Here is a 24745-nt window from a genome sequence, read left to right as displayed (position 1 = left end):
AAACAAGTTTCTGTCCATGAGAGTTCAGTTTTATGGGGCAATTTAAAAATAAATTAATTTCGCTCAACAAGCCATCTACACTCTCTGGTTTTCAAACAAGCCCTTGATAAAATCCTGGGATAAATGTATCAAATATCAACGAGCAAAATTAGTTGAGCTGCCCAGTGCAGTTCTGCACTTTAGTAGAATTGGAACACACTACTACAGCACAATTAAAATTGACCCTTGAATACTATTTGGCCATGAGTCAAAAGCTTGTATTACACCCTGGATTATTTAATTTGATCCCACTTTAAATAAGCACTTCACACAAATTAAAGAAAAATCCTTTTATTGTTTTTTTAAAAAGGAGGAAACTGTACATTAGTAGAGAAATCCCAAAAACCACATTGAACATACGCACAAATTTGCGGGAGATACATTTTGTAGGGTGAGGTGAAAATACAGTTAACCTGAAAGGACCAAAACAGCAAGTATGACAAACAGAATGTGGATCTATTTAACTGTCCTCAAAAATGTACCATCACAGACTGCATCAAAGAAAAATCAATGTGGCCAATGCCAGTTCTAGTGAAAAAATTCAAGTTAACATTGTGAAGATGTTACTTAGCTTAAAACACAACTGTCACTTTTAATCATCTCATTTCCTATCAAACACATTAGGATGGATTAAACTCCAAAGCAGTACAGGTGACAAAATCCCTCAAGACGACGTGGGAATGTCTCAGGTAAACTCCTAACTCGAACATCAAATTGACTTGATAAGACACGACGGCAGATCATGCAGAAAACTACAACCTAAGACAAAATAAGTCAAAGAAAACACAAGTACAATGAAAGAGACCCCACAAACTTTCCCTTCACAGAAGCCATGAAACTGAATGTAATTTGTAGTATCCTTTAAAAAGCACTTTTGTAATCACATCCCTAAAAACACTGCTGTCTTAAGAAAATAGATAAAAATATTCTCTGCATTGTACAAGAAAAGAGGAATGGGGAACATTGGCAACTGAGTGTTTGTTTTGTTGTAACTACTCTGCTGCCTTCTTCTTCTTCTTGTCTTCTTCCTCCTCTTCTTCGTCTTCTTCCTCGTCCTCCTCCTCCGTCTTGTCCTCTTTTTCCTCTGTCTCCTCTGCTGCTGCCTCCTCCTGGGGGATGAAGAAACAATTCGTTATACCCTTATTCTCACTGAACTTAACAATGAGCCAATTTCAGGACACACGAGTCATAAAGATCTTACCTTTTCTGCTTTGGCTTCTCCGTTCTCTGCTGGGACCTCTTCTTCTTCCTCCTCCTCTTCCTTAGGTTCTTCTTTCTTCGAAACGGCCTTTGCCTTACCCTTTGGCTTTGGTGCCTCCTTCACCTTTTTAGCCTTGGGTGCTGCCTACAGGTTTAAACAAACAGCATTAAATATATTCTTGTTGAATACAGTGCTTGTGTGCAATAAGAAACAAATCAAAAACTTGTTTTACCTTTGCCTTTTCTGGCGCTGCTTTAGGCTCATCCCCTTTCTGTAACACGAATGTACAAACAACAATTAAGCATCAGACTATGTCAACAACATTTACAGTGATAACATTATAAATATGCTGATTGATTTATAAGAGACAGTTTCTTGGGTTTTGTGGAACGTACCGTTTGCAACCTTGTTGACTTCCTCATTGGCACCTGTACCTATGTAGACATGTGTTCAACATTTTATTATTAGGACATATTTGGAAAACTATTCAAAGTCAAATAAACAATTAATCACTTAATGTAAAAGGTAATTTAAATGTCAAAAACTATTTTCAGAGTGTGGAAACAACACAGTATCGGGGTACTTTAAACGACAAGTAGACAAGGGGACCATTTGCACAACAAATCAAATAGCGCCCCCTAGAGGCTGTATTTTATTCAACCCCAATACGGAGTGACCAGGTTTAAAACCTGCAAAATAAAACAAACTAGCAGACATATCCAGTCTTTGTACTTCATGTTTTGACTTGCGTAGATAACCCTGGGCTGCACTTAAACTTTGCCACAGCCATCCTGCATCAACCAAGTCCACCCCTTTCTCTCTCAGCAGACAAAAGAACAAAATGTTCAGATGTGGACACTGTGGACGGCCACAGCCATTTGGGGGCAGTTTTGGCGCCGTGGGTCAGGAATACTAACCTCTGCATCGCCTGCTCCAGCGCTGGACTGCAAGAGACAGAGAGGAGAAAATAAATTTAGTAAGTTGGGAAACAACAGCCATTCATGAGCTCAAGTGGGTGTGTAGTGCAAAGGGGGGATGGGCACCCTTCCCTCCCCTTAAGTCACAAAGAAATTATGCAACCTTAAAAGTGAGAGTGGGGGAGGTTGTTTTTTATTTTACACGTTTCTCTGTAGTCAATAAGATAATTAAAACTTTATATAATGATGACAGGATTTTCTGATGCAAGCCCACATCGCGATGCTGCAGGAAAAGGAGGGAAATGAGCTCGCTCCACCTCCAGCACGCGTTAACATGAGCTCGGTGAAAGCGATGCATGTTCGGCGTTTGCTCCAGGAAACTTAGCTGATAAAAAAACCACCCGATGAGTCGCTGTCTGGGGATAAACCAGCAATCTAGGGCTGTTCTGGAAATAATGCACACCAGCCATTTTCTTTACAATAAGTGAGTTACATATCGTCACAATGGCGACTGGTTTTTACACGGTGAAAAAACGCTGCGAAAACCCCTTTAGCTGAAATAACCATTACGCCAGACAATTTGCCCGTAGACCTGCTGGTCGACGGTCTGTGGGTGAACCCCTTTGTTTGGCTTAAACATTAAATATTATTAAACAGTCCGCATCGTGTTTAACGAGAGGATCGCGGATGTGGTGATGGCTGCGTTGAGGAAACAATGCGCTGCTCGGTGAAGACGCGTGCTGAGCCGTGCTGCGCCGTGCTAAGTAAAAAGGCGCCACTTCCCTGTATCAACAGGGTGAGACACGACAGACCTGGGACCGGGGGAGGAGGACGACTTCATTCCTGCACATGGAGCCCACCGAGCCCCACAAAGCATGTGCAGTCTCTAAAATAAAACACTGAATCGACGCCATATAAAAGAAACCGCGTGTTTGGTTTTAAAAAAAAAAAAAACACACACCCGCTGCGTTTAAAGAGAAATTCCACGTATGCGTAGATAATTTCCACTTACCCTTTTCCTTCCCATTGTTGCTGAGGTTTTGAGACAGAGTCTGAAGAGATGACGAGTGTTTGTGAGGGTTGTTTAAACGCTTGAGCTCTGGGGGTCTGTCCTGTACCTCTCTCTGCACACACCTCCACAGTGCGGTCTGCAGCTCCACACACAAAACCTCCTAGCAGTACCAGCACCAGCTCGCACCTGATTGGATCCCCCGCTCGGGCAGATTTTATCCCTCCTCCTACCAATCCACAGGGAAGAGCGGAGCCCCGCCCCCCGCGGCCGCTGGTTGGCCGGCGGGCCGAGGCAGCATGTTTTTGAACCATAACACCACACCTGTATGGGCAGATGCGTGTGCCAATCACCGAGCCCAGCCAAGTCCCCGAAACACAGGGTGTGTGCGAGAAGAGGGAATAAAACAACATGGATGGAGTTTTTTAAAACAAGGCCTCACATGAACGAGGCAAACCTTTGTCCACCAGTTTAAGTGCTTTATTTATTATTGTTATTATCATTGTGAAACACACATCTAATCAATACCATCCAATAAATAAGACCAACCCAGGTGCTGTAAAGATGTTTTCTTTGTGTATTATTAGCTTTTGTTATAACCCGAATAACCTGAATGGCCTCGTTATGTAACAGCACCGTGTGACTGCTGCAGGAGCACAGCTGCAACAAGGAGGCGGCTGGTGGGGGGAGGAGGAGAAACAACATGGCGGCCGGGTATGCGTGGTTCCTTGTGCTGGGCTCGGTGTTCCTGTGCAACCTCATGAAGACACTCCTGCCCTCCATGTCCTCGTTCGTAAGTAGCGGCTGCTGTTGTTACACACACGACACGTTTCACTGGAAAGCAAAGGCGGGAGGAGTTGTCTTTGTTTGTGTTTGTGCTTCGTCTCCCACTGCAGCCTCTTGTGGACTAGCTTAGTTCAGCGAGTTAGCTGATACATAATAGATAGTACATGGGTGTGGTTTGTCCGAGAACCATTTCTAATAACCGAACCCAATGGGACACACTTTCTACAACATGGTGGTTCGAGAGTAAATAACCCACTGTGACGTTATGTAACTGTGTTTACACGTTAGCTTTGCTGCTACAGATGGCTTAGCATAATGGGAATCTGTGGGCTGAAGCTCAGGGATATAGCACAATAAGCAGGAACATTGTGTTGTTGAGCCTCTGCCTCTCTACACCAGAGGCTCAACTGCAGATAACTCTGTCCCCCTGCTCCCCCATTAACAGCCTTCTCCACCCTTCTCCTTCTAAAGCTCTCCAAGCTGGTGCAGAAAGATGCTGAGCTGGAGAGTGAAATGAGGGCTGAGGTCCAGGAGATGAAGAAGGAGCAGCTCTCCATCAGCATGATGGATGAGTTTGCCAGATATGCCAGACTGGAGCGCAAAATCAACAAGATGACAGACAAGCTGAAAACACACGGTGAGCAACAGAAGTAGTTACTGACATGAGAAGAGGTGGAGAAGATGGTGTTTTATTATGAGGAATATCCAGTAACAACAATCAAACAATAACATCACAAACTGTGGAATTCTAAATAAAAATCTTATTAGGAGTTTAAAAGAAGAACGATTTGATCCAGATTGTCCTGAACGAGCTGAACATTCAGATGGTTGAAATCGGATAAAGACGGGGTTGGGCCATATTGCCCCAAATTATTTCAGTTGATATCAATAATCATCATAGAAAAAGCTGCATTATTACTCCAGTTGAGTTCAAAGACTGATGTTTGCTCCTGAGTGAAGGATGTGGTTTGAAACTCGTCTTTATGAGCAGACAATTACAAATACTTGATAAACAGCTTAACGCTTTACAAATCCGAGGCAGATCATTTACCATTCGGTATCTCCTTCCTGGGCTTGCACAATGTATAAGTATTAAATAAAACTATATTGCTATTAGTATTGATATTCTCTTATTGCCCTGCCCTAAAAAAGGCAGTTCTCGATGCAGGACTGCTGATTGGTTTTTCATGTTACTTAGTCCACCTACAGTAGATGTTATCTTTTCAAGGGACACCATATGATGATATACTGTCACTGTGACTGTAAACTGCACAGTTGAGTCTTCCGAACATGTGCGTGTCTACTACAGCAGATTTACACATTAGAACCACCACCTATAGGAATTTGCAGTAGGTTTCGGATAATACACTCCGCTATATGTCCACTATGAACAGCTGCTGCCTGTCGCTGTCCTTCACTCTCTGCCTCAGGATTAGGTCGGGTGAAGAAAGGAAGTGGCTGACTAGAATTTGAATGTGATGCACATTGACAGCAGTGCAAACATTTTTCAGATAATTGCCACGTTTATATTTTATAGATTGTTTCTCTACAATCTCTCTTTTCTGTCCCAAACGGCTGAATCAAATATAGTCCCTGAGAACTCTCTTCTGTTTGAACAAAAAGTATTTTGGTGAAATATCCAAAATGAACAAAATATACATCCTGTATTGTATCATTATTTCTCATATATATTTATATGAAATCTTTCAGACATCATCCTCAGTCTTTTCTCAAGACCTTGAACACACCACACTGTAATTTTTATTTTAATCATGCTATTTTACCCTGCTAATAGGTGGAAGTGGAAATGGACAATAAAAAGCTCTTCTGGTTTTAGAACTCCTGTTTCTCGCGGTCTGTGGTTCAAATTATGAACTAATGGCACTCATTAGAGCACACACAGTCCCCTTATGAAACCACATATGAAGTTACTAGATCAGGACACACACACATACACCCGTCCCTTAAACTTTACAACATATTTTTCATCAAGATCTATGAATTATTCTCTAAGAAATCAATAAAAGGTATCTATCAGTGTTGCCTAGGTTCATGCCCTACCCCTCCACAAGATTTCATGGAAATCGGTTGAGTAGTTTTTGCTTGATCCTGCCGACTAACTAATAAACAAACAACCAAACGAAAAATAATCTTCTTGGTGATTTAAACAAAATGGCGGTTCAGTCTGATTAACAGGTATAACAGGCCCTGTGGCAGAATAATTGAAGGCTACATTGCCACATCAATAAGTTTACTGAGTCTAACAGTGACTTATGTTCTCCTTTTTGCAGTGAAATCAAGAACAGGACAACAGGCCAAGATGAAATGGGTTGTGAACATTGCCTTTTATATACTACAGGTAGGTGCAGATTGTTAGAAAAATAGGTGACATTACTAGCAACATAGTGATATACTTATTTTTTTACGATGTACCAACCCATTTGTCTCTTTAATTTGTCAGGCTGCTCTGATGGTCTCCCTGATATGGAAGTATTACTCTGATCCAGTGACCGTGGTTCCCAGTCGATGGATCGCCCCTCTGGAGCGACTGGTGGCCTTCCCAACAGGAGTGACAGGTAATCAAGATTTGCTTTATTATTCACTGGGGAAATTTGCCTGAGTCACAGTCAAAACTCAGTGTTTTTGTACTTGATAAAAATAAGAGAATTTATTTACAAATACATGTGGGAAACCCCAAATAAAACCTTTTTTTCAATCCACACAACATACATTAGGATTTGGTTTATGTATAAATGACATTTTACTCTACTTTTCCTATCTTGAACACCAAAATAAATGGGTATACGCAGTTTATTTAAATATTCGTAAAGCCACAAAAAAAGGCTTTCCCTTTGTGATGTCACAAATTCACTGAAAACCGAGGTGCTCTCTCACCTTGCAGTCTTGCCAAATTAGCGCATTCACCAAGGTGTCTTGCTTCCATCACTGCCGATCGGAGCAGGAACTTAAAAAAAAACCTCTCTTCTGCTGAGTCATTTGACCCGGGAGTGAATGACGATTGTAACCATTCCCATTGTAGACAAAAGCCAGATGTTAGTGGGCTTTTGACCAGTGGAAAATGGGCTTTCAACTTGTCACATAGTACAGTGCAATTATTGATTCACTGACAGTTGTTCTTTCCTTTCAGGTGGAGTGGGAATCACATGCTGGTTGGTGGTTTGCAACAAAGTAGTGTCAATGGGCCTCCATGCTGTCAGCTAGAGATCAACCATCGAACACCCTTTTCTTCACATAAGGCTGAACACGCTGTGGCTGAAAGCTCAAGTTTTGTTCCGTTTATGTTTTGGTCCGCTGCTCTGGTCAACTTGTAAAAATGCAGTGCATTTTTGGTGTTGGCTGTCTCATTCTGCAACATACTGATTTGTTGTTGTTGAATTTTTGTCATGGTGATATATTTCTATTAACTTATTGTGAGAATGTTCAAATTGTTATGATTTGGAAATACTGAAATTCCCTTTTTAATAAAAAATATCAAAAGAAAAGCTGTCATTCAGTGTCATTTTGCAAATTGTGAATAAAGGTGACAGGTGGTTTTCTTTAAGTAAAACTGTAATGGATAGAAATTAAAAAGCTTTATCAACCAGTTCAGCTTTTTATGACATTTTAAAGGTTTAACTAACCAATGAAATTACTTCTCTCAGACCAAAAGACTCTTTTCCACTCTATTGTCTTCAATCGCCCTTCACTCACACTGAGGTAGGGTAGCCACAATAATCTGTGTTACTGATGTTGTATGATGTTATACTGTGTTCATACACATACTGATTGCATAATTTGTCTAGTGGCCACAAAGCCTGTGGCCATTTTTTTTGTAGACATTTGTAAAACAACAGTGGGGCCTTTCCTTTACTTCCGCACCATTTTCGTCTCCAGGATGTGAAATGTACACATTTAATTAGCAAGTTAAAAACTATGATACATAATAGAAACCATTACTAGTGTATCTTGTCGGATATCTTAACTAGATTTACATTTGAAGGTATTCGGAAGTCTGCCAGCAAAATGCAGAACATTTATAACAATCTTAAGTTTCTCAGTATCACTGGTGACCACTTAACAGGAAATACACCATCAAACTCAAGCATTTAGTGCTCAGTGTCAGTGGTTCACTAATGGTCAATCAAGCTGACAAATATGGATCTTTACCTGTTCTCCAATACATGCGTGGTGTGACTTTTATTTCAAATTTTGGTGATATGTGGGAGTAGGTAAATGACAGGTGCACACAGATAAATCATTCGTACTTTTAAGGATGTGTAACCACTGACAGCTTGTTTTTTGTGTCTCTGCGCTTCTTGTGCACATAACGATTTGACAACCTTTCAGATCTGACTGAGCATTGGAGACACCAGAGGGAATACTGTCCTCTGCATCTTGGTAGCGCTGCAGTGCCACTGTGTGGTGATGGTGGGGTGTATTCTCAGTCCGGGCCTCAGTTTACTGCTGCTATAGTTTATTGATGCACAAAAGTAGTCAGACAGGATCCTCTGGTTTGAAACCTGCTGAGGCTTGATCAGACGCCATTTCAGAGTTCGGCTGTGAACAGTTCCCTGGTTGTTGTTTTTCTCTACGCATGATTAGATAAATTTGTTTCAATATATTTACATTATATACTGTATACGCACCATGATTCCTGCTACACATTAAATCATGTTAAATAAAATACCCTCCTGTTGCCATTTGTCCATGACTTTGCCTCTGGTATCAGTGAGTCAGTCTGGTCTTCACTGTAAGATGAGTATTGTGGACTATGAGAGCCACAGCACAGTCTGGAGAGAGGGACATCTGGAGGTGTCTGTGATGTGGCTCACTGGCACTATCCCTCTTGTTAGTGAAGACAGCTGCATACATACTTCGATTTTTCATGCATTTCCAATCTGAGGAAAATAGGAACAGGGAAACATAAGCCTCAGCTTAACAGAAAATAGATATCCATATACCTGATGATATAGTGAAAAAAATAACGTGAAGCAGGGGCAGATAATTGAAGATTTCAAGCTAAAGGATCACAGAGAAATCTGCTCATGATAGTCCTACATGAAAAAAACCTCGTAAAACTTCCCTAAAACTATTATCTATAGACTTTGTAATGCCACTGCGTACTGACTTGATATGAAAGCAGATTTTAAAAATAAAGTTAGGTCTTAACCTTTCTTTTCAAGTTAAGCTGTCTCTTGTTGCTCACCAGTCGATCGATCTTCACCTGGTGGCTGGCTGCAGTATTGGTCTTAAATCTGACTTCTAATGTGTTAGTGGATGGAACATGGACAAAACGATTGAGTCAAAGTACTCAGCCAATAACATTATCTCAAAGATGGTTTCTGTTGTTTCAGGTATCGACAGCTGAGACTGACTGTAAATTGGCAGCGTTCATATTCCATAGTGGAGTCGCTTTAAACATCTTCATACACGGTCTATTTCTCCAAACTAGCTTGGAAGGAAAGCAATGCTTAAGTTCAAATCTATAAAGTACAAAAGCTGAATATATGATAGACTGTAAGTATAGTGACCTGTTTAAGTGACCTGTGGTCCTGTACAGCTGCTTTGCTCTGGGCCAATCAGGAGAGTGCATGTAGCGTATTAACTATGCACACTGTTCGGTCTGGGTATGCGAGTCTCTCGGCTGGTTTACCTCTGTGGTTATTGGTCTGTGTGACCAGCAGTGAAAGTTAAGGTGCGTCTGTTTCATTAAACACCAGTAAAGTGAGTTTACTGTTTACTATTTGGTGCACTTAAATTGCATTTATTTAGAATGCAAACACAAGGAAATATAAAAGAAAGAAAGAAAGAAAATATACAGTGCAAACAGAATAGAACAGTGTGAGCAGTATATATTGAGACCGATTGCGCATTAGCCATCGAATTACACTGACAGAAAGGAACATTGTTCAGTTAAACATCTTATCTTAACTTATATTCCCAGTTTCAGAATCAACTGACTGAAATAAAGTATTTCCCTGTTTGTTTGTTTGTTTTAGGGATCCTGACCCACGGGCCTTTGAGGGGTCCGAGGGCCTGCGTTTGGGAACCTGAGTCTCACGGCCTACATTGCTGGTCAGTGCTATTTCTGTCCATATATGAACTCCGCAGGACGCAGCAGAACCACTCCACTGGGCCCCTGGGCCGACGGACAGCTGAAGTTGCCTATCAGTCCGCGCGGTGCAGCGCCCCTAGGGGCCAGATCCCTCCAATCCTGCACTGATGGAGACAAATATAGCCTCTGCTGAGTGTGTGTGTGTGTGTGCGTGCGCGTGTGTGTGCGCGATCTCAGTGCTATGTCTCTGTCGCGGGTGAGCTCTAATAATAGAGGAGGCTGCCTGCTCCTTTAAGAGTCTACTTGTCGCACACTCTCCACATTATAAAGTCAAATAATGGTGATCAAAGTTTTCCTCGCCTCTTCATCGGGATCCACTGCGGTAAGTTTTCACCCTGTGCGCACGAAATTGACGCAGACTTTCCCCCAAACCGCAAAACTTTCTCACTTCTGACTCGACCGCGCTAAACCTCTGAATTAATGTCAGCCGCCTTTGATTATTCACATTCCGTTGGCTTTGTTTGCGCTCATTTGTGTTTTGGTCTTGTTTTAGCGCTATCTCATTGTAATCAGGTCGAGCTCATTGACTTGCAGATCTCTCTCGAGCAGGGGGTCTCACACTCATTTTGTGTCTCACACCCCGATATTCAGACGTTTTTAAAACCCCAACAGCCGGGATCTTACCCTCCGTCAATAACAATTTCTTATCACATGTGTTGATCAGATTTAGCTTGTAGGAACAGTTAGGTTGTAACCACCGCAGGGAGGGTGCATTCATCCTCTAGATCTACTTTTGGCAGAGCTATGTAAGCACTTTGAACTGGGGGGTGGTGGCATGGTGGCCCACTTGGATATCGAGCTGTTGTCTCAGTCGCAGCAGGGAGACCTGGTTGTTTCTCCTTGGATTTGCATGTGGATAGAGCCTCATTGAATCTGTGCTGAGACAATGCAAGTGGCCCCTACTGTTTTCAGATGAGCAGAATAAGCTAAATAATTAGTTAAATTTAAGGCAAAAATGTGTCAAAACGTACTGAAAAATAGACCGTCTGTTTCCAGAGGTTAAATTACATTACATGCTTGGTCTAACTAACAGCCCAAAACTCAAAAATATGAAATTGACTATGACAAAATGAGTTCACTTTGAGCCCAAACCAGCAAAGATATCACATTAACCATTAGTTCATTATTAAAATAGCTGGGGATTAATTTTCTGTTGATCAGTGATTCCTTAGCGGCCTGGTTTGGATGTTTATTTGTAAGGACAGGAGACCGAGGGGGTGTGGGGTGTCAAGTACCTTATTTGAACCCTCTGTGTGTGTCATGTTCACGTGTTTGTTTCACACTTTAATGATAGAAACATCAGTGCAGGGTTTCTTCATCTTTGAAATCAGAAATTACAGCCTCCCCTCCCACATACAGTCAAATCAGTGTTGATATTTCATTAAGATCATGTTATTTTGTATTTTTTCTGCCTCCCAGATCAAAAAGAAGCAGCAAGATGTTGTTGGCTTCCTGGAGGCTCTTAGAGTGGACTATGATCCGCTGGACATCGCCTGCAACGAGGAAAACCGCATGTGGATGAGGCAGAATGTCCCAGAGGAGAAGAAGCCGGCCAACGGGATCCCCCTGCCTCCTCAGATCTTCAATGAAGAGAGCTACTGTGGGGTGAGTCTGTCCTTAACACTGTTTAATGATGACTGAATTGCACAAGATGTTAAATGCAGGGACCCCTGAAGAATAGTGCAGAGTTTACATGTATTTTCATTTGGATTTACCACATTTTTGAAAAAAATTTGTGATATGTTTTTTGTGTTTCTCATTTATTTGATCAAAAAGTGAACACTGTAAAACATTTTACAACAGGGAAGGTAAACTCATGAAATCAAAGGTTTGATATATATTTCTAGCTGTAACATTCAATGATAGAACCTTTTTTAAATCAGAGAACCAGTTCATGGGTAGTTGGGGGTCAAAACCTTGTTTCAAGGGATTTACGAAGGTGACGATTGAGACAATTAGGCTTCACTCTTTGGGAGCGATCATGTCGTCCATCTTCATATACAATCTTTGATTTAAACAAAGAAGTTACTGTATGTACTATCACAATGTAGTGACCTGCTCCACTGCTTGAACACGACGAGTGAGTAGAAGTAGACATTTTTTCTCATATTTTCAAACAGGACTATGAAACCTTCTTTGATGCCAAGGAGGACAACGCTGTGTTCGCCTTCCTGGGACTGCCCCCTCCCCCTGGGTCCAAGGTTGGAAATATTTTCTATTTTCCACTGTGTGAAAAAAATCTGAACAAAATCACAAAACGTCCCATACCCCTATTTACCGGGCTGTAAATCTGCTGTGATGGGACAGTTTCAACAGTGTTTTATAACTATAACTGTTATTGATATTGTGTGACATTATGGTACATTGTTAGTTGATGATTTTGTCAGTTAAGATATCCTTTTTTAATTTTAAACTCTTGAAAAATTCAAAATAAATGGGCTAATCAACAGGCTATTAAAAGACTTGAAAGCCCTGCAAAGGGGTTTAAGCTAGCACCTATACCCATAAATATATCGGTATAAATGATAACGTTTTAATTATTTTGTCATGCATGTAGTATAGTAGTACTTTTTACACCAACTGATTAAAATCCCAAACCCAGCTGAATGAGCCTTTTAATAATACAAAACATTCCAAAATACATATGGGAAAACCAGATTCTATATTTTACATGATCCGGTTATCAAATATTAATACATAAATTATACAGCATGTCACGTGATGAGTGTAATCTACTCCAAAAGCTGTCTTACTTTCCTTCTTTTTTTTACCAAATTTGACTTCTTTGAACACATAATGTCAGATTATATTTTCATTCAAATTTAAGATATCGCTACTTCAGATTCACCATGCCTTTCTCCACATTTTTCCAAATCTCTTTTTTCACTATTAGATACAATGAAAGAATACACTTTGATTTCAAGGAAACCATTTTGGTTTGGCAATATTCAAAGAGGCTGTAACTTAAAAATGTAAAGAGCATATTGTCTGGTGATCCACACAGAACTCTGTCAGGACTGATTCTGTATCATACACTTCGGTCATTTCATCGACACAGGAAGCAGAGCAGGCTGACAAGGCGCAAATTGTGACGAACGGGAACCATGTTGAGGAAATGAACGGAGACCTTGATGACTCAATAGTAAAGCCATCGTTTCTTCTCTCGTGTTGTGTTTCTTTTCACATGTGTCTCACCTTTCTCCTTTCTCATCCAGTGTCACTTAACAGTTTCACTTCTGTCCCAACCTGTCGACTTGAACAGACTTTTACTTTCCTCCTGTCCCAGTCATCATGATGTTCACTAATCTGTTCGCGTTTTGCATGATTGAAAGTTTTCATTTCACAGTAACAGAATATGGAGTTGTCATTATAACACTGGGTTGTGCCACAGAGTAGTGAAGCATCCTGTTCCTACATTCCTTTCTTCATGTTAGTATTTATAAAGTTTGATTTGCTTTGTGATTTTTGTTTTTATTGTGGTTTTGTAGACGTTACATTTTTTTTTCATGTCTTTACATTTGATACCACTCGTTAACATTTTTCCTCCCTATAGAATATCCTTGCTGTCCTAACTTTTGTCTCAGTTTAGATGGGAGACAGACCGTGTCCCAAATCTAAACATTCCTTAAGAAGATACTGTAAATCATTCACTTCCTGCATTCCACTCTTCATCCATCAAAGTCAATGACATCAGCAAACATTCCTTATACGCAGGATGTTACTCCACTGACACATTTCACTCATTACATTGCAGGATATTGACATGGCCGCAAATTACTGTTTCGCAGATTGACTACCTTAAGATTTAAGTAGCAGAAGAAAATTTAATGGATTTATTGTTTTTTTGTTGCCATGACAATATAAGAGTCCTGTTAAGCAGCACAGAAGCATACTGCGTCCACTTGTTTTTCTCAATGAAGCACTCATTTAACCTAATTGGCTAAATAACCTACTACTTAAAGCAAATATAGCCTGGCTGTGTAGTGTGACTCAGTTTTATTTTGGTTCAAGACATTGGGATATACTTGTGTCTTTAAGATATATAGAAGGCATTGTTATTAGTCTATTGGCTTTTTGCAGGCAGCTCAGGAATCATACTTTGGGATTGTACTGATGGAAAGTACAAGGATTTTGAGCTAGTTAATTCAGAACGACAAAGCAGTTAACACTGCATGCTTCTGTAAAACTGAACCTGACATCTGAGTTCATTTAGCCGCATTTTGTTTTGAGCCGAGTTCAGCTCTCACTCTGTTTCTCTGCGGATTTATTAAATTCTGTTAATTAGACTACGTTTTCACAGCGGGCCCAAGTGGCCAGAATCAGATGTGAGTCGAATCAGGGCCCTGACCAGTTCACATTGGAGTCTGATCATGGCCACATTTTAAAAGATAATGTGAAATCTGCCACGAGCACCCAGGCTTGCAGTGTGAGTGTAGTAGGAACAGTTGAAGCACGCAAAAGAACATGTTACATACAGTATGGTTTGTTTAATCTGGAACCGTATATAACTTCCTGCAAAATGATAAATTGATCATTATAATGTCACATTTTTTGAAGCTTAAAAAAACAAGACATCATGTGACGTCCTGGGTAGAGTAGGCTGGAAGCAGGACATGCTCTCAGACGGCATCTGTATGGCATCTCTTTTTTATCTTGAGACATTTGTTTTCTTCCAGTTTTTCTTCCATCACATAATATCGCTGTGATTTTAATGCAAACTTTTTTGCTGTATTCTCACATGAACTCACCCTGACATTTACCACACATTTAACTCAGGGGCAAGCAGGACAGGTTTCAGACCCACTGGAGAGATTCAGGTAAATGTCCAGACTTCAGTGCATGTCTGAAAGCAGTATATGTTTCCAGCCTTTTCCTTCCAGAGAAAATCTAGTTGGCTGCTGAAAGTTATATTGATAATTTAATCTAACTCTTAAGAAAGTGAATAAGTATAATATCCACAATATAATACAGTATTCCTTTAAGGCCATGTCTGACTCTCATCTATGGTCACATCGAAATTCATCCAGATCATTGACATTCCAGTGTTCACCTTTAACTGCCACATCTCCTCCTCCACATTGTTCCCAGAGTCGACTAACACCTACATTTTAAGTTTTTGCATCTCCCAGACTGACGAGCTGCCTGAACAACTAGGACATTAAAAGTTTTTCTTATTTTGATCACCAGTTGTTGTTTTCACCTAAGGAGGTTCCATTGGAGGAATGTAACGGAGATGCACACGATGAGGAGGAGCAGGCAGCGGAGGAGGAGGAGGAGGTAGCGGAAGGAGAGAATGCAGATGATGAAGCCATGGAAGAGGAAACAGAAGGCAACGAGGAGCAGGAGGAGGCAGTGGAAGAAACAGATGAGCTTACAGAAGTCACAGTAATTGCCTCTAGACTAGAATCCATCCTCTCCTCGTTCAGCCTCTCCCTTCACTTCTTGAATGTGTTGAATGTCTTTTTCCTTCACCTGGAATGCTCTCTTTCTCTCCCCTCATCATCTTTACCTTCCCTTTAATGTCGTCTTCTTCCTCCACATCAAGGATTTGTCTCCTTTAAATTACTTGTCCCCCTTGTATTGCATCTTATCCTCTCTCCCTGGATTCCGTCATTTACTAACCCACCATGTGCAACATTCCTGTTCATCATTTCCCATTTGTCCCTTAAGCACCACTGGACATTTAACTTTTTACATGCAACTTTTTATTTGTCTCTGTTTGTCTTTTAATTCACTCTCATTTGTCACCTCCCTTTATATTTTGCTGATGACTCTGTTACCACTCATCTCGATGATTGATCCCCAATTGCAGTGCATATACATAACTGTCATGTTCATGGCTGTGTTTGTTGGGAGTGTCCTCGGTCTTTGTCTCTGCAGTCTGATGTCTCTAATTTTGTCCTCTCTTCTCTTTCAGGAGGCTCAAGCAGAGGAAGAAGAACAGGTGAGTTCATCTAAAGTTTATGAGCATGCTGAACCGAATCAAAGGCTTAAAGAGACTGTGTTTCAGTTGTTTTCTGGTCTTTTCTTGAACAGGAAGAAGCTGAGGATGACAGGGTAAGAAGGGACACTGTGTGAGGATGTTCATTAACAAACTCTTTCCTTTCTTAGCAGTAGTTGCTGGTTTAGAATGAGTGCTGTGACCAATCGTCACCAGAGCTCAGCCAAGTTTGCATGCCAGAACCCTGATCTGAAAATGTCATCTACGATAATTATTACTAACGCAAGCTGCTCTTTTTTTCTATTAACCGTCAAATCAATTCACTGTTATTATAATTCTAGTGGATTTCCCAACCTTTTTTCGTCACAGTTGCATCACTCAACTTTGGGCAGACATTTGTTCATATGCATGGATCTTTTTTTTTGTATCAATCTGAATATGGTTCTAATCTATATTTTTACCAACTTTCACATCTTTTTTTATTTAATACTAACAAAAGTCTAGGATGTTTTGCAAAGGAATATTAATTATGCTTAGTTTTTCCAAGCTTCACATCCCCTTCTATTTCCCTCGTAGTTTTGTAGCATCTAAAACTTATATATTTTTAACCTCTTTTTTTCACCAGCCTTTTACGAAAGATAGAACATATTACAAGGCATTTGGAAAATGCTTAAAGAATGTCTTACTTGATCTTTAGGGTATTCAACTAACTTTGAACTCTTAATGCTTTGGTTACTTTGAGTATTAAGGCCACTTAAAAAGAAAGAGATTTCAAGAATAAAGTCACAATATTAACGGAATAAAGTCATATTATAACAAGAATGATACATAATGTTATGTGAATTAAGCTGTAATATTATTAGAAAAAAGTTCACTTTGACTCATGGATGACCTGATAAGAGTTTATTGGTCAAAAGTCAAAAGTCCAGGTCACTGACCTTGAAACACATGTTTTATCTTGTCAATATAATTTCCAGGAACATCTCAATAGAATTCTGTCAAATTTGGCACACATGTTCACTTGGACTCACTTATTCAATGTTTAGATTTTGGTGGTCAAAGGTCAAAGTTCAAGGTCACACCAGCCTCACAAAACATGTTTTGGAACCTCTTGAATGTGATATCTCAACACAGCTAAGGGGGGGATGTATTTACCTTTTAGACAGTTGTCACCTGGACTCAAAGATGAACTGATCAGATTTCAGTCGTCAAAGATAAATGTCACAGTGACCTTATATGAATCAGAGGAAACCAATTTATGTAGATGGAAACTGCACTGGTTGGTGGAGGCTTACAACCTCTGTACGATATTTCTACTTTACTCTAAATATTATACCTTTTTCCCCTCATTGAATAATGACTTTATTCTTGCACTATAATGCCTTTACAGTATGGCCCTAATATCTCGTACAGTTACTTATTGTAGGCTAATAAAAAATAGTGTGTACATTTCGTCTTTGAAGTTCACATTGTGATCGAGCCTTTTAAATTGAAATAGCTCAAACAATGATTGACTACACGTGTCTATTTTCATCAGCCAGTTCAGGAAGCTCTATTTAAAAATCAACATGTTTCCAGTCCATTTAAATCCCTTCACTTCAATTCATGGCAGTCTCCTGCTGCTGCTGATCACACACCAGTCATGTTCCTCATGGGCGCACCATACAGCATTTGACCCCCTTCTTTGCCCTTTTTGTCCATCTCTTGGTTTGCTCCCTCCAGGAAGAAGAGGATTTGCAGTCAGAGGTAACTGTGCGTCGGTGATCGTCTCTTTCTACGGTTCCTCCATATAATCCTCAGCAGTTTGGGTTTGGTGGGGCACAAATCAGGGAAGGCTCCTGTGGTTGAGTCAGGTTGGGGGTGGTAGGGGCTGGGTCTTGGTCTGCTGTTTCCACTCCACTGTGTATATTACTGTGTACTATTACTCTTTGATATGCTGACATGTTCTAACTCTTCTCTTTCCATCCTTCTATTCCACGTTGTTAACCCCTCTTCCTGCTAACACCCATGTTCCTCATTTCTTCCCAGTCCTGTAGCCGCTTCCTGACAACCTCAACCATCCCCTATAGTTTCCATTTTAATTCTGTTTTCTGTAGCGCATGCCTGTGGTGCTCTTTTGCTCCCCACACAGCCTGCTGACCGACTATCTGTTATTCCTTTTAGGAGGAAGAAGAACTGCGACAGCTTGAGGTAGATTCCTGTGATGTGTTTTTGTACCAGCCTCTAGCCTTCCTCAGTTTATTTTGTCTTTTTTCAAACACCCATCCCTTCCCACCTCCCAGTAAGCTATTCAGCTTCATTTTGAGAATAAAGTCATAATCAAGAAGAAAGTTATTCTATTAAGAGAAAAGTCATAATTTTTTAAATAAGGTCATAATATTTTGAGAATAAAGTTTTAAAGTAGTACAATTGCTTGGACAAAGTTTAATTTTATGAGAAGAAAGTCATAATATTTCCATAATAAAGTCGTTATGCAATTAGAAAAAGAACCTGTGCTCTCTTCTGGTTCCAAAAATCTTGATTTCTTGACAAACTATGAATCTTCTTTGAGTAGCACTTAGAAGTAACTAATGATTGCCCTGTAGCCGACCACTACCCAACATTTCCTCCTCCACAAAAGAGGGCATTTCCATAAAGTCTGTGTATTTCTCAGAATAGACTCTTATGATACTTATGATAATGTTGGTGCTGATGAGCCAAAATATTTAGTATTTTGTTATATCTGAAACGCCACATTCCTTATTTGAACACAGGTCAGATCTGATCTTCTGATATCCCTCCTGTAAAATAACACATTGCAGAAAATTACATCTTTATTCTTATAATATTATGGCTTTATTCTCGAAATCTCAGAATAGTTTTTACCCTTCATGTGATCCCGATTCTTTGTTGTATGTAACACTGAAGACATTCCAGAAAAAGTAATTTCAGAGTTTCCCAGACCAATCATATCTAGATAAGCATCAAGGTACCCAAAGCTAAGAGTCAGAATACAGTACATGACAACACTGTTGGCCATATCAAGATGCTTTTCTTGTAACCTCTAAGAGTGTGTACTCTTCCTATGCACTTATATATGCAGTGATGATTACACTATTACCTTCAGTGATTGTCATCGGGATATTGGCAGTGTTCAAAAATAATAATAGTATTGTCCTCATATGGTTAAGTCCCTTATTTATGTTGCAGCAGTTTGACATTGCCCTCTATTAGGAAACCTTATGTGCATCTACCAGATCTATTTATACATTCACATGAATCAAAATGCATGTTAACGTGCACGCACCTACAGGCATGTCACTTTCTCTGTGGACGGGGGTTAAACCACATCCCTCTCTCTTTTCAAATCGTATTGTTTACTCACCCTTTTTTTGACAGTGTTACTTTGATTCAGATTCTAAAATTGTTTTGAAAAGAGTGCACACTCTGTCCATCATAATCCAGATGTAGAGTATTGATAAACCACTAAGGCAGCCATCAGTTATTAGGGAGACTACGGAATTTAATTGAGCCTCCGTCCACTTCTGAGACCAGACCTATGCACTTGCTTGCATATTGTTCTTCAAACAGCACAGAGCTCTGATGATGGGGTTGCAAGTATTTGGATTAAGACTCACTTTAGGGACTTTCCACACTTCTCCACACAGCTCTAATTTAAATAAAAAAATAGCAATTTCAAAATGAGTTTGATGTTCCTGCTCTAACCTTTGTTGAGCAGGAACCATCCTTTAAAGGTCATTAAAATCAGCATTTCTCTGCGATGTTTAACAGTGAGATTTTTTTAATTTGAGATTTCAGATTGCTTAGTTTTTTCTCAACATGAAAGCCACTTCATCACTCAGATGAAGAACACTATTACCACCTGTGACTGCAGAGGGCGCTGTTGCTCACTAAATGTTCCATAGTGTCCCTTTAGCTCAGATTGAGCCAAGTGGCCTTAGAGATCACAAACTGACCAGATCAACCTCAGTTATTTAATATGCCTGTACTCAGCATCTTGTTGAAAGGACTCTTCCTCTCAGAGACATTCCAGCCTCTGCGTATTCTTCTATCATCTTTGCTTTGCTTTGCTTTGCCCTTTTTCCTTTCCAACTCTCCATCTATTTTGCCGTTTGCCGTCCTTCCATTCTTGCAGGAGCAAAAGGACGAGGCAGTGAGGTAGTTGTTTTGAGATGTCCTGAGTTTCTCTATCCTCCGTCTTTCTTCTATCTCTCTTTGTGCTGCATGGACTGGTAGTATTTTTTCCTCCATAGAGATGCCTGCTGGTGTGCAGCATGGTGACTATAACTGAAATACCCGCCATACTCTTCTCTTGACTTGACCAAACACCACCTGATTTAATCTCCCACAGGAAGAAGAAGAGGCTGAAGTACAAGAGGTATAAATGAATTTCGCTCTACCGATGTTGTGCACGGTGTGAATCATATTTAGTTTGGGATTTTACATGCATGACCTGATTGCATACAAAGGCTGTAAGTACAGGTTAATGTTAACTTTACCGCTGTCTCTTGCAAGTCTTGCATCATGTGGTCCAGTGCACAATGTGACACAACTCGGGAATTTATGCAGAGGGGACCACACAGTGTTTGCTGTTAGTGCAGTGCTGCAGTGGGTGTTTTGAAATATTCACGTAGACATTTTCTCTGAGTCTGCCAACACAGTTTTACTTTTTTTGTTTTGAAGCCGGAAGAACAGGTGGGAAGTTTTGCTGTGTTGTTCGTCTCTGCCTGTCTCCACATGAGCTAGCTGTCACAAGTGCAGGGGGATGCAATGACTCGACAGGAGACAAGTCCACTCCCCCCCCCCCCCCCCCCTTTTTAAAGAAGTTATGACTTTTGTTTCTCTTTGCCAAGAGTACAAACAAAGTGGATGTGACGAGTTCCAAAGAAGATGGAGGAGATGGAGCAGTTATTGTTACTTTGACATACTATGAGGAAATAAGCTGAAAAATCTGTTTGTAGTAACCGCAGGCTGTAAATGAGGATGGACTATGTGTCTCCTCTTCCTCCCACTATCCAGAAACGAAGCCAAAGTATCTCAACACTGGCATTTTGCGCTTTCGGCGGTCGTGGTGTGGAGCCATGGGGAGCGAGTTTCCGCCGATACACACGCTCAACCAATCATGAGTCATTCTCAATTGTCAATCATGACGTTTCACTACGTTTTTATAGCATTAAATAACAAATTAAAACCAAACTTGCTGAAAAAATTGGCACTTGAACAAACATCAGCATGATAACCGAATTTGAGAAAACTTTATATATAAATGTATTATATATATTTGTGTACTTTGACTTTGGTTTCGTCCAGGTCCCATCCACTTACATGGAGGAAATGGGATTTATGACCTATACTGCAGCGAGCCACCAGGTGGCAATCGAGACACTTTGGCTTCTTTTTTTGGAGTGGGTAATTTGTCCATCTTTATATAGGCTACAGTACAATCTATGGGTTCTTTAGCAGTTAAAAATATGAAGAACCAATGCGTTTACTTTTAACTTATTATTTTAAAGATCCCATTTCATATAAATTCAGGATTTATGACCTATACTGCAGCCAGCCACCAGGGGGGGGTGTTTTGGCTTCACTTTTAGGTAGCCATCATTTCGTCCATCTTTGTACACAGTCCATGGTTTCAGCTACCTGTAATTGTACGACTGGATGGAATCAAGTGATTATAGCATCTAATTATAGTCAATGATGTCCACTCCCTTTGTCCCTGGTGAGCGTGTTGTTTACGTCAACCTTCATCAAATTGAACTAATGAGGAACAGCCTGTGCAGCTCCAGTGTTATCGGATCTACAGAGTTTCCTTAATTTCTCTCGTTCTCTGCTTTAAACTTTTTTTATCCCACCCATAACTACAACACCTTCCTGCAACCTGGACCATGACTTCACATAACACCCTTCTTTCTGTTTCTCTTTCATGTGTCAAAGGAAGAAGAAGGAGACTTAGAAGAAGCACAGGTAGAGTACCAGAGAAAGTAAAATCGACTTTCTTGAATCTATTTTTCATCCATCTGGGGCTTGACCTGTCTGCAAAAAGTTTTATTTCACTCCAACTCAGAGGATAGTTTCTTGTGGGAAATAGAAAGTGGTGCAGCTTCAGCCTCAGTAATGTTCGATTTTACTTGATTAAACATTCTCAGTCGAGATGGCAATTAAGGTGTTTTTTGGAGAGAAGAAATCTTCTGCTCTCATTGCTGCTTTTCCCTCTGCAACAATCCAAGCAGATTCAACTGTAATCTTTGTCCTAAGTCCATTAAATGCCTTTAATGTATACAAACAAACTGCCCCAATCCTCACAGGGATTATGCAAATGTAATACTCCATTAAAGACAGATTAAAAATAAATTAGAATTATTGATGCTTACCCTTGACATCTTTTATTGTGTTCCTTGTAAAAACACATGATTATGTCTTTAAACAGGAGGAAGAGGCGGAGTAGTGGAAGATGGGTGATGTGGATGATGTCGATTTACTGCTGCCCAGGTGAATACTCTTCTCTTCTCTCTCGGCTCTCATGTTTTAATGCTTCACCACTGGAGGGCAGTGCAACATTATCTGAGCTGAGCCTGTTGGTGTTTGCTTTCATATTAGAATTTTATGTAACCAGATTTATTAAAAACATATAGCTGTGTTGTGAAATGGTTTTATGCTTTTGTGTGTTTGACCCTGGTATCAAAGGCCACTTTAACAACAACAACAATTACTCAACCTGTTTGCTTGATCTACACACTATATACTTTGCAGACTGTACAGTAAAATGTATAATTGGCCTTTACATATAATCTCACATTGTATTGTGTGAATTTATTATGTACTTTAACCATGGCTTATTTGCTTGTTTTCACTGGGGTGTATTATTAAATCATGCGTTATCTTTTTTCTTTTACTATTGGCTGTAGTGTTTTAATCATGGGTAAGTTTGGACGGTTTGCATGATGCACATACCATCCATAGATATTTGTCATTATATAATGCGGATCATTTTATTTTATCCCTGGTTGCCATGTAAATACTAGCTACCGGGAAATTGGCTGTAAAAACTAACTCTGGCTAATTCTGGTATTTTGTTTATTGATTAATGAGCCCTTTCCCAATCAAATTAATAGCAAATGAAATATACTAAAGCTGATGCCGTCCTTGCTTCACCTTGGTTGATTTTCTTTTTCTGTTGACTTACACTTTAAAGTGTTCAGTCAGAGGAAACCAATTAATGCAGCAGCCTGTTTACAAGGGACTGCCTCCACTGTCTCCATCTGCCTGAGGATCGTTTGGAGCTTTAAGAAAAACGTCACACATATCCTATTTTTGTCCCTCCCAGGCAGTGATGACGATGATGATAATAATCCTAATCTTCAAAGCCTGTCTTTTAGTTCCTCTCTGTGCACGTCGGCCATCTATGACCCACTGCAGGAATAGAGCCGCAGAGCAGGCTTTGAAGGGAAAGGCAATGCCGCTCTCCCACCCGTCATCCAACCCCTGCGAGCCTCTGTCACGCCATGTTAGATGAAATTGCTAAGTGGGCTTCACATGTGCCTGCGGAGGACCGGGCACGCTGGGTGGCACACACCACAGCGATGGTGACTCCCTCAGCCGCCACAGACTACTGAAACCTGTGTGACCTCTTTTTTTTCTTCTTATGTCTCAGCCCGGAGGAGCCTCCTGTACCGTCTCTCCCCGAACCCTGACGCTCAACATCCTCAGACAGCTCCTGCCACCCCTCCCCAAGGCCCCACTGAAAACACCGTTCAAACTGAGAAGTCCCACAGCCCGCATTTGTGACCCCGCCCAACCCCAAGTCCCCTTTTGACTGCAATGATGACTTAATTTTTATATTTTGCGTGTAGAGTCATACTGTAATGGAAATGTGCAGCGTAGCCTCATGGCGTCAGTTTGTTTTTAATGAGTAGCTTTTGTAAAATGCACCAACAGTTATTTCATTAAATTCAAACATGTGTCACATGTTTTATTTTAAGAGATTCTAGTTTTCTAGCACAAAGAGGCAGTGACCCTTTTCAAAATAAAACATTACCTTGGCAATCCTTAGCTGTAGCGTCTTCTCGCATTCAGATTCAAAGGTTCATAGCTCTTTTCTGCACTCTCATTTCTTTGACTTCTCCCATCAACTGAATGTATGAATGCCAACTAAGACTTCTAGTGGCAACATGAGGAAGAAAATACGCACATACTGCAGGACGGTGATCTACTACAGCACAACTGCATTTACTGCTGCCAATACTCCTGTCTAATCAATGCACTTTGTTGAATGAAGAGTGAAACATGTGACGAAGACTTTGAAAATGCAATAAAGTACACTGGTTAAAAAAAAACATGTGGCTCTATTTGGTTTTATTTTAAACCCTTTTGTTGACATATATGAATCAATGGTCCATTGTGCTTTCTGAGCAGTGTGGAGGTCAACAGGAAAGCAACTGCCTTGTCCCCAGTGATTCTGGGTGGAGGCATAAAGTGAAGTGAAGTGAATTATTATTAGATGACATGGAAAGAAATGGCCAATCATGTACTCTAGTTATCCCACTGCACTACTTCAGCATTGTTTATATGCTAAATATAGTTATAATAGCCTGTCGACTACAAGAACCCCACTGTAAGTAAAAATAAGAGGCAAGGAATTGTTCTTTGTTTGTAAGTATGTCAAGACAAACAAAGTATGGAGAGTTGAAAAGAGCACTGATACAAAAATACTCTACTTAAAATTATATTAAGTATT

At 40.3% G+C, this 24745-nt stretch overlaps 3 protein-coding genes across 3 annotated transcripts; 2 read left to right on the top strand and 1 right to left on the bottom strand.

The window, feature by feature from the left end:
• Positions 1-314: 314 nt before the first annotated feature.
• LOC133003233 (glutamic acid-rich protein-like) lies at positions 315-3328 on the bottom strand. Its single transcript, XM_061072900.1, has 6 exons — positions 3170-3328; positions 2158-2184; positions 1636-1674; positions 1473-1511; positions 1241-1384; positions 315-1148 (listed from the first exon to the last, which is right to left on the bottom strand). The coding sequence occupies exons 1-6, from the start codon at positions 3182-3184 to the stop codon at positions 1032-1034; spliced, it is 381 nt and encodes a 126-aa protein (XP_060928883.1). The 5' UTR covers positions 3185-3328; the 3' UTR covers positions 315-1031.
• A 536-nt stretch (positions 3329-3864) lies between these two features.
• get1 (guided entry of tail-anchored proteins factor 1) lies at positions 3865-7455 on the top strand. The gene is made up of 5 exons (XM_061072899.1): positions 3865-3959; positions 4424-4589; positions 6244-6311; positions 6414-6528; positions 7101-7455. Exons 1-5 carry the CDS (start codon positions 3870-3872, stop codon positions 7172-7174), a joined length of 513 nt encoding a protein of 170 aa, XP_060928882.1. The 5' UTR covers positions 3865-3869; the 3' UTR covers positions 7175-7455.
• Positions 7456-10344: 2889 nt separating this feature from the next.
• sh3bgr (SH3 domain binding glutamate-rich protein) lies at positions 10345-21996 on the top strand. The gene is made up of 10 exons (XM_061072898.1): positions 10345-10389; positions 11487-11672; positions 12188-12268; positions 13126-13209; positions 15273-15419; positions 16000-16011; positions 17731-17754; positions 18172-18198; positions 20360-20386; positions 21946-21996. Exons 1-10 carry the CDS (start codon positions 10345-10347, stop codon positions 21994-21996), a joined length of 684 nt encoding a protein of 227 aa, XP_060928881.1.
• Positions 21997-24745: the final 2749 nt, after the last annotated feature.

Source organism: Limanda limanda, chromosome 6 (genome assembly GCF_963576545.1).
Source record: "Limanda limanda chromosome 6, fLimLim1.1, whole genome shotgun sequence".
Lineage (NCBI taxonomy): Eukaryota > Metazoa > Chordata > Actinopteri > Pleuronectiformes > Pleuronectidae > Limanda > Limanda limanda.
This window is presented reverse-complemented; position numbering and strand designations above follow the sequence as displayed.

Coding starts and splice junctions, on each gene's coding strand:
- LOC133003233 (XM_061072900.1), bottom strand. Junction 1,385..1,472: donor CAGCGCCAGAAAAGGCAAAG/GTAAAACAAGTT, acceptor TTAAACCTGTAG/GCAGCACCCAAGGCTAAAAA. Junction 1,149..1,240: donor GAGAAGCCAAAGCAGAAAAG/GTAAGATCTTTA, acceptor TTCATCCCCCAG/GAGGAGGCAGCAGCAGAGGA.
- get1 (XM_061072899.1), top strand. CDS start 3,870: ATGGCGGCCGGGTATGCGTGGTTCCTTGTGCTGGGCTCGGTGTTCCTG. Junction 6,312..6,413: donor TTGCCTTTTATATACTACAG/GTAGGTGCAGAT, acceptor TTAATTTGTCAG/GCTGCTCTGATGGTCTCCCT. Junction 6,529..7,100: donor CTTCCCAACAGGAGTGACAG/GTAATCAAGATT, acceptor CTTTCCTTTCAG/GTGGAGTGGGAATCACATGC.
- sh3bgr (XM_061072898.1), top strand. CDS start 10,345: ATGGTGATCAAAGTTTTCCTCGCCTCTTCATCGGGATCCACTGCG. Junction 11,673..12,187: donor ATGAAGAGAGCTACTGTGGG/GTGAGTCTGTCC, acceptor ATTTTCAAACAG/GACTATGAAACCTTCTTTGA. Junction 12,269..13,125: donor CCCCTCCCCCTGGGTCCAAG/GTTGGAAATATT, acceptor TCATCGACACAG/GAAGCAGAGCAGGCTGACAA.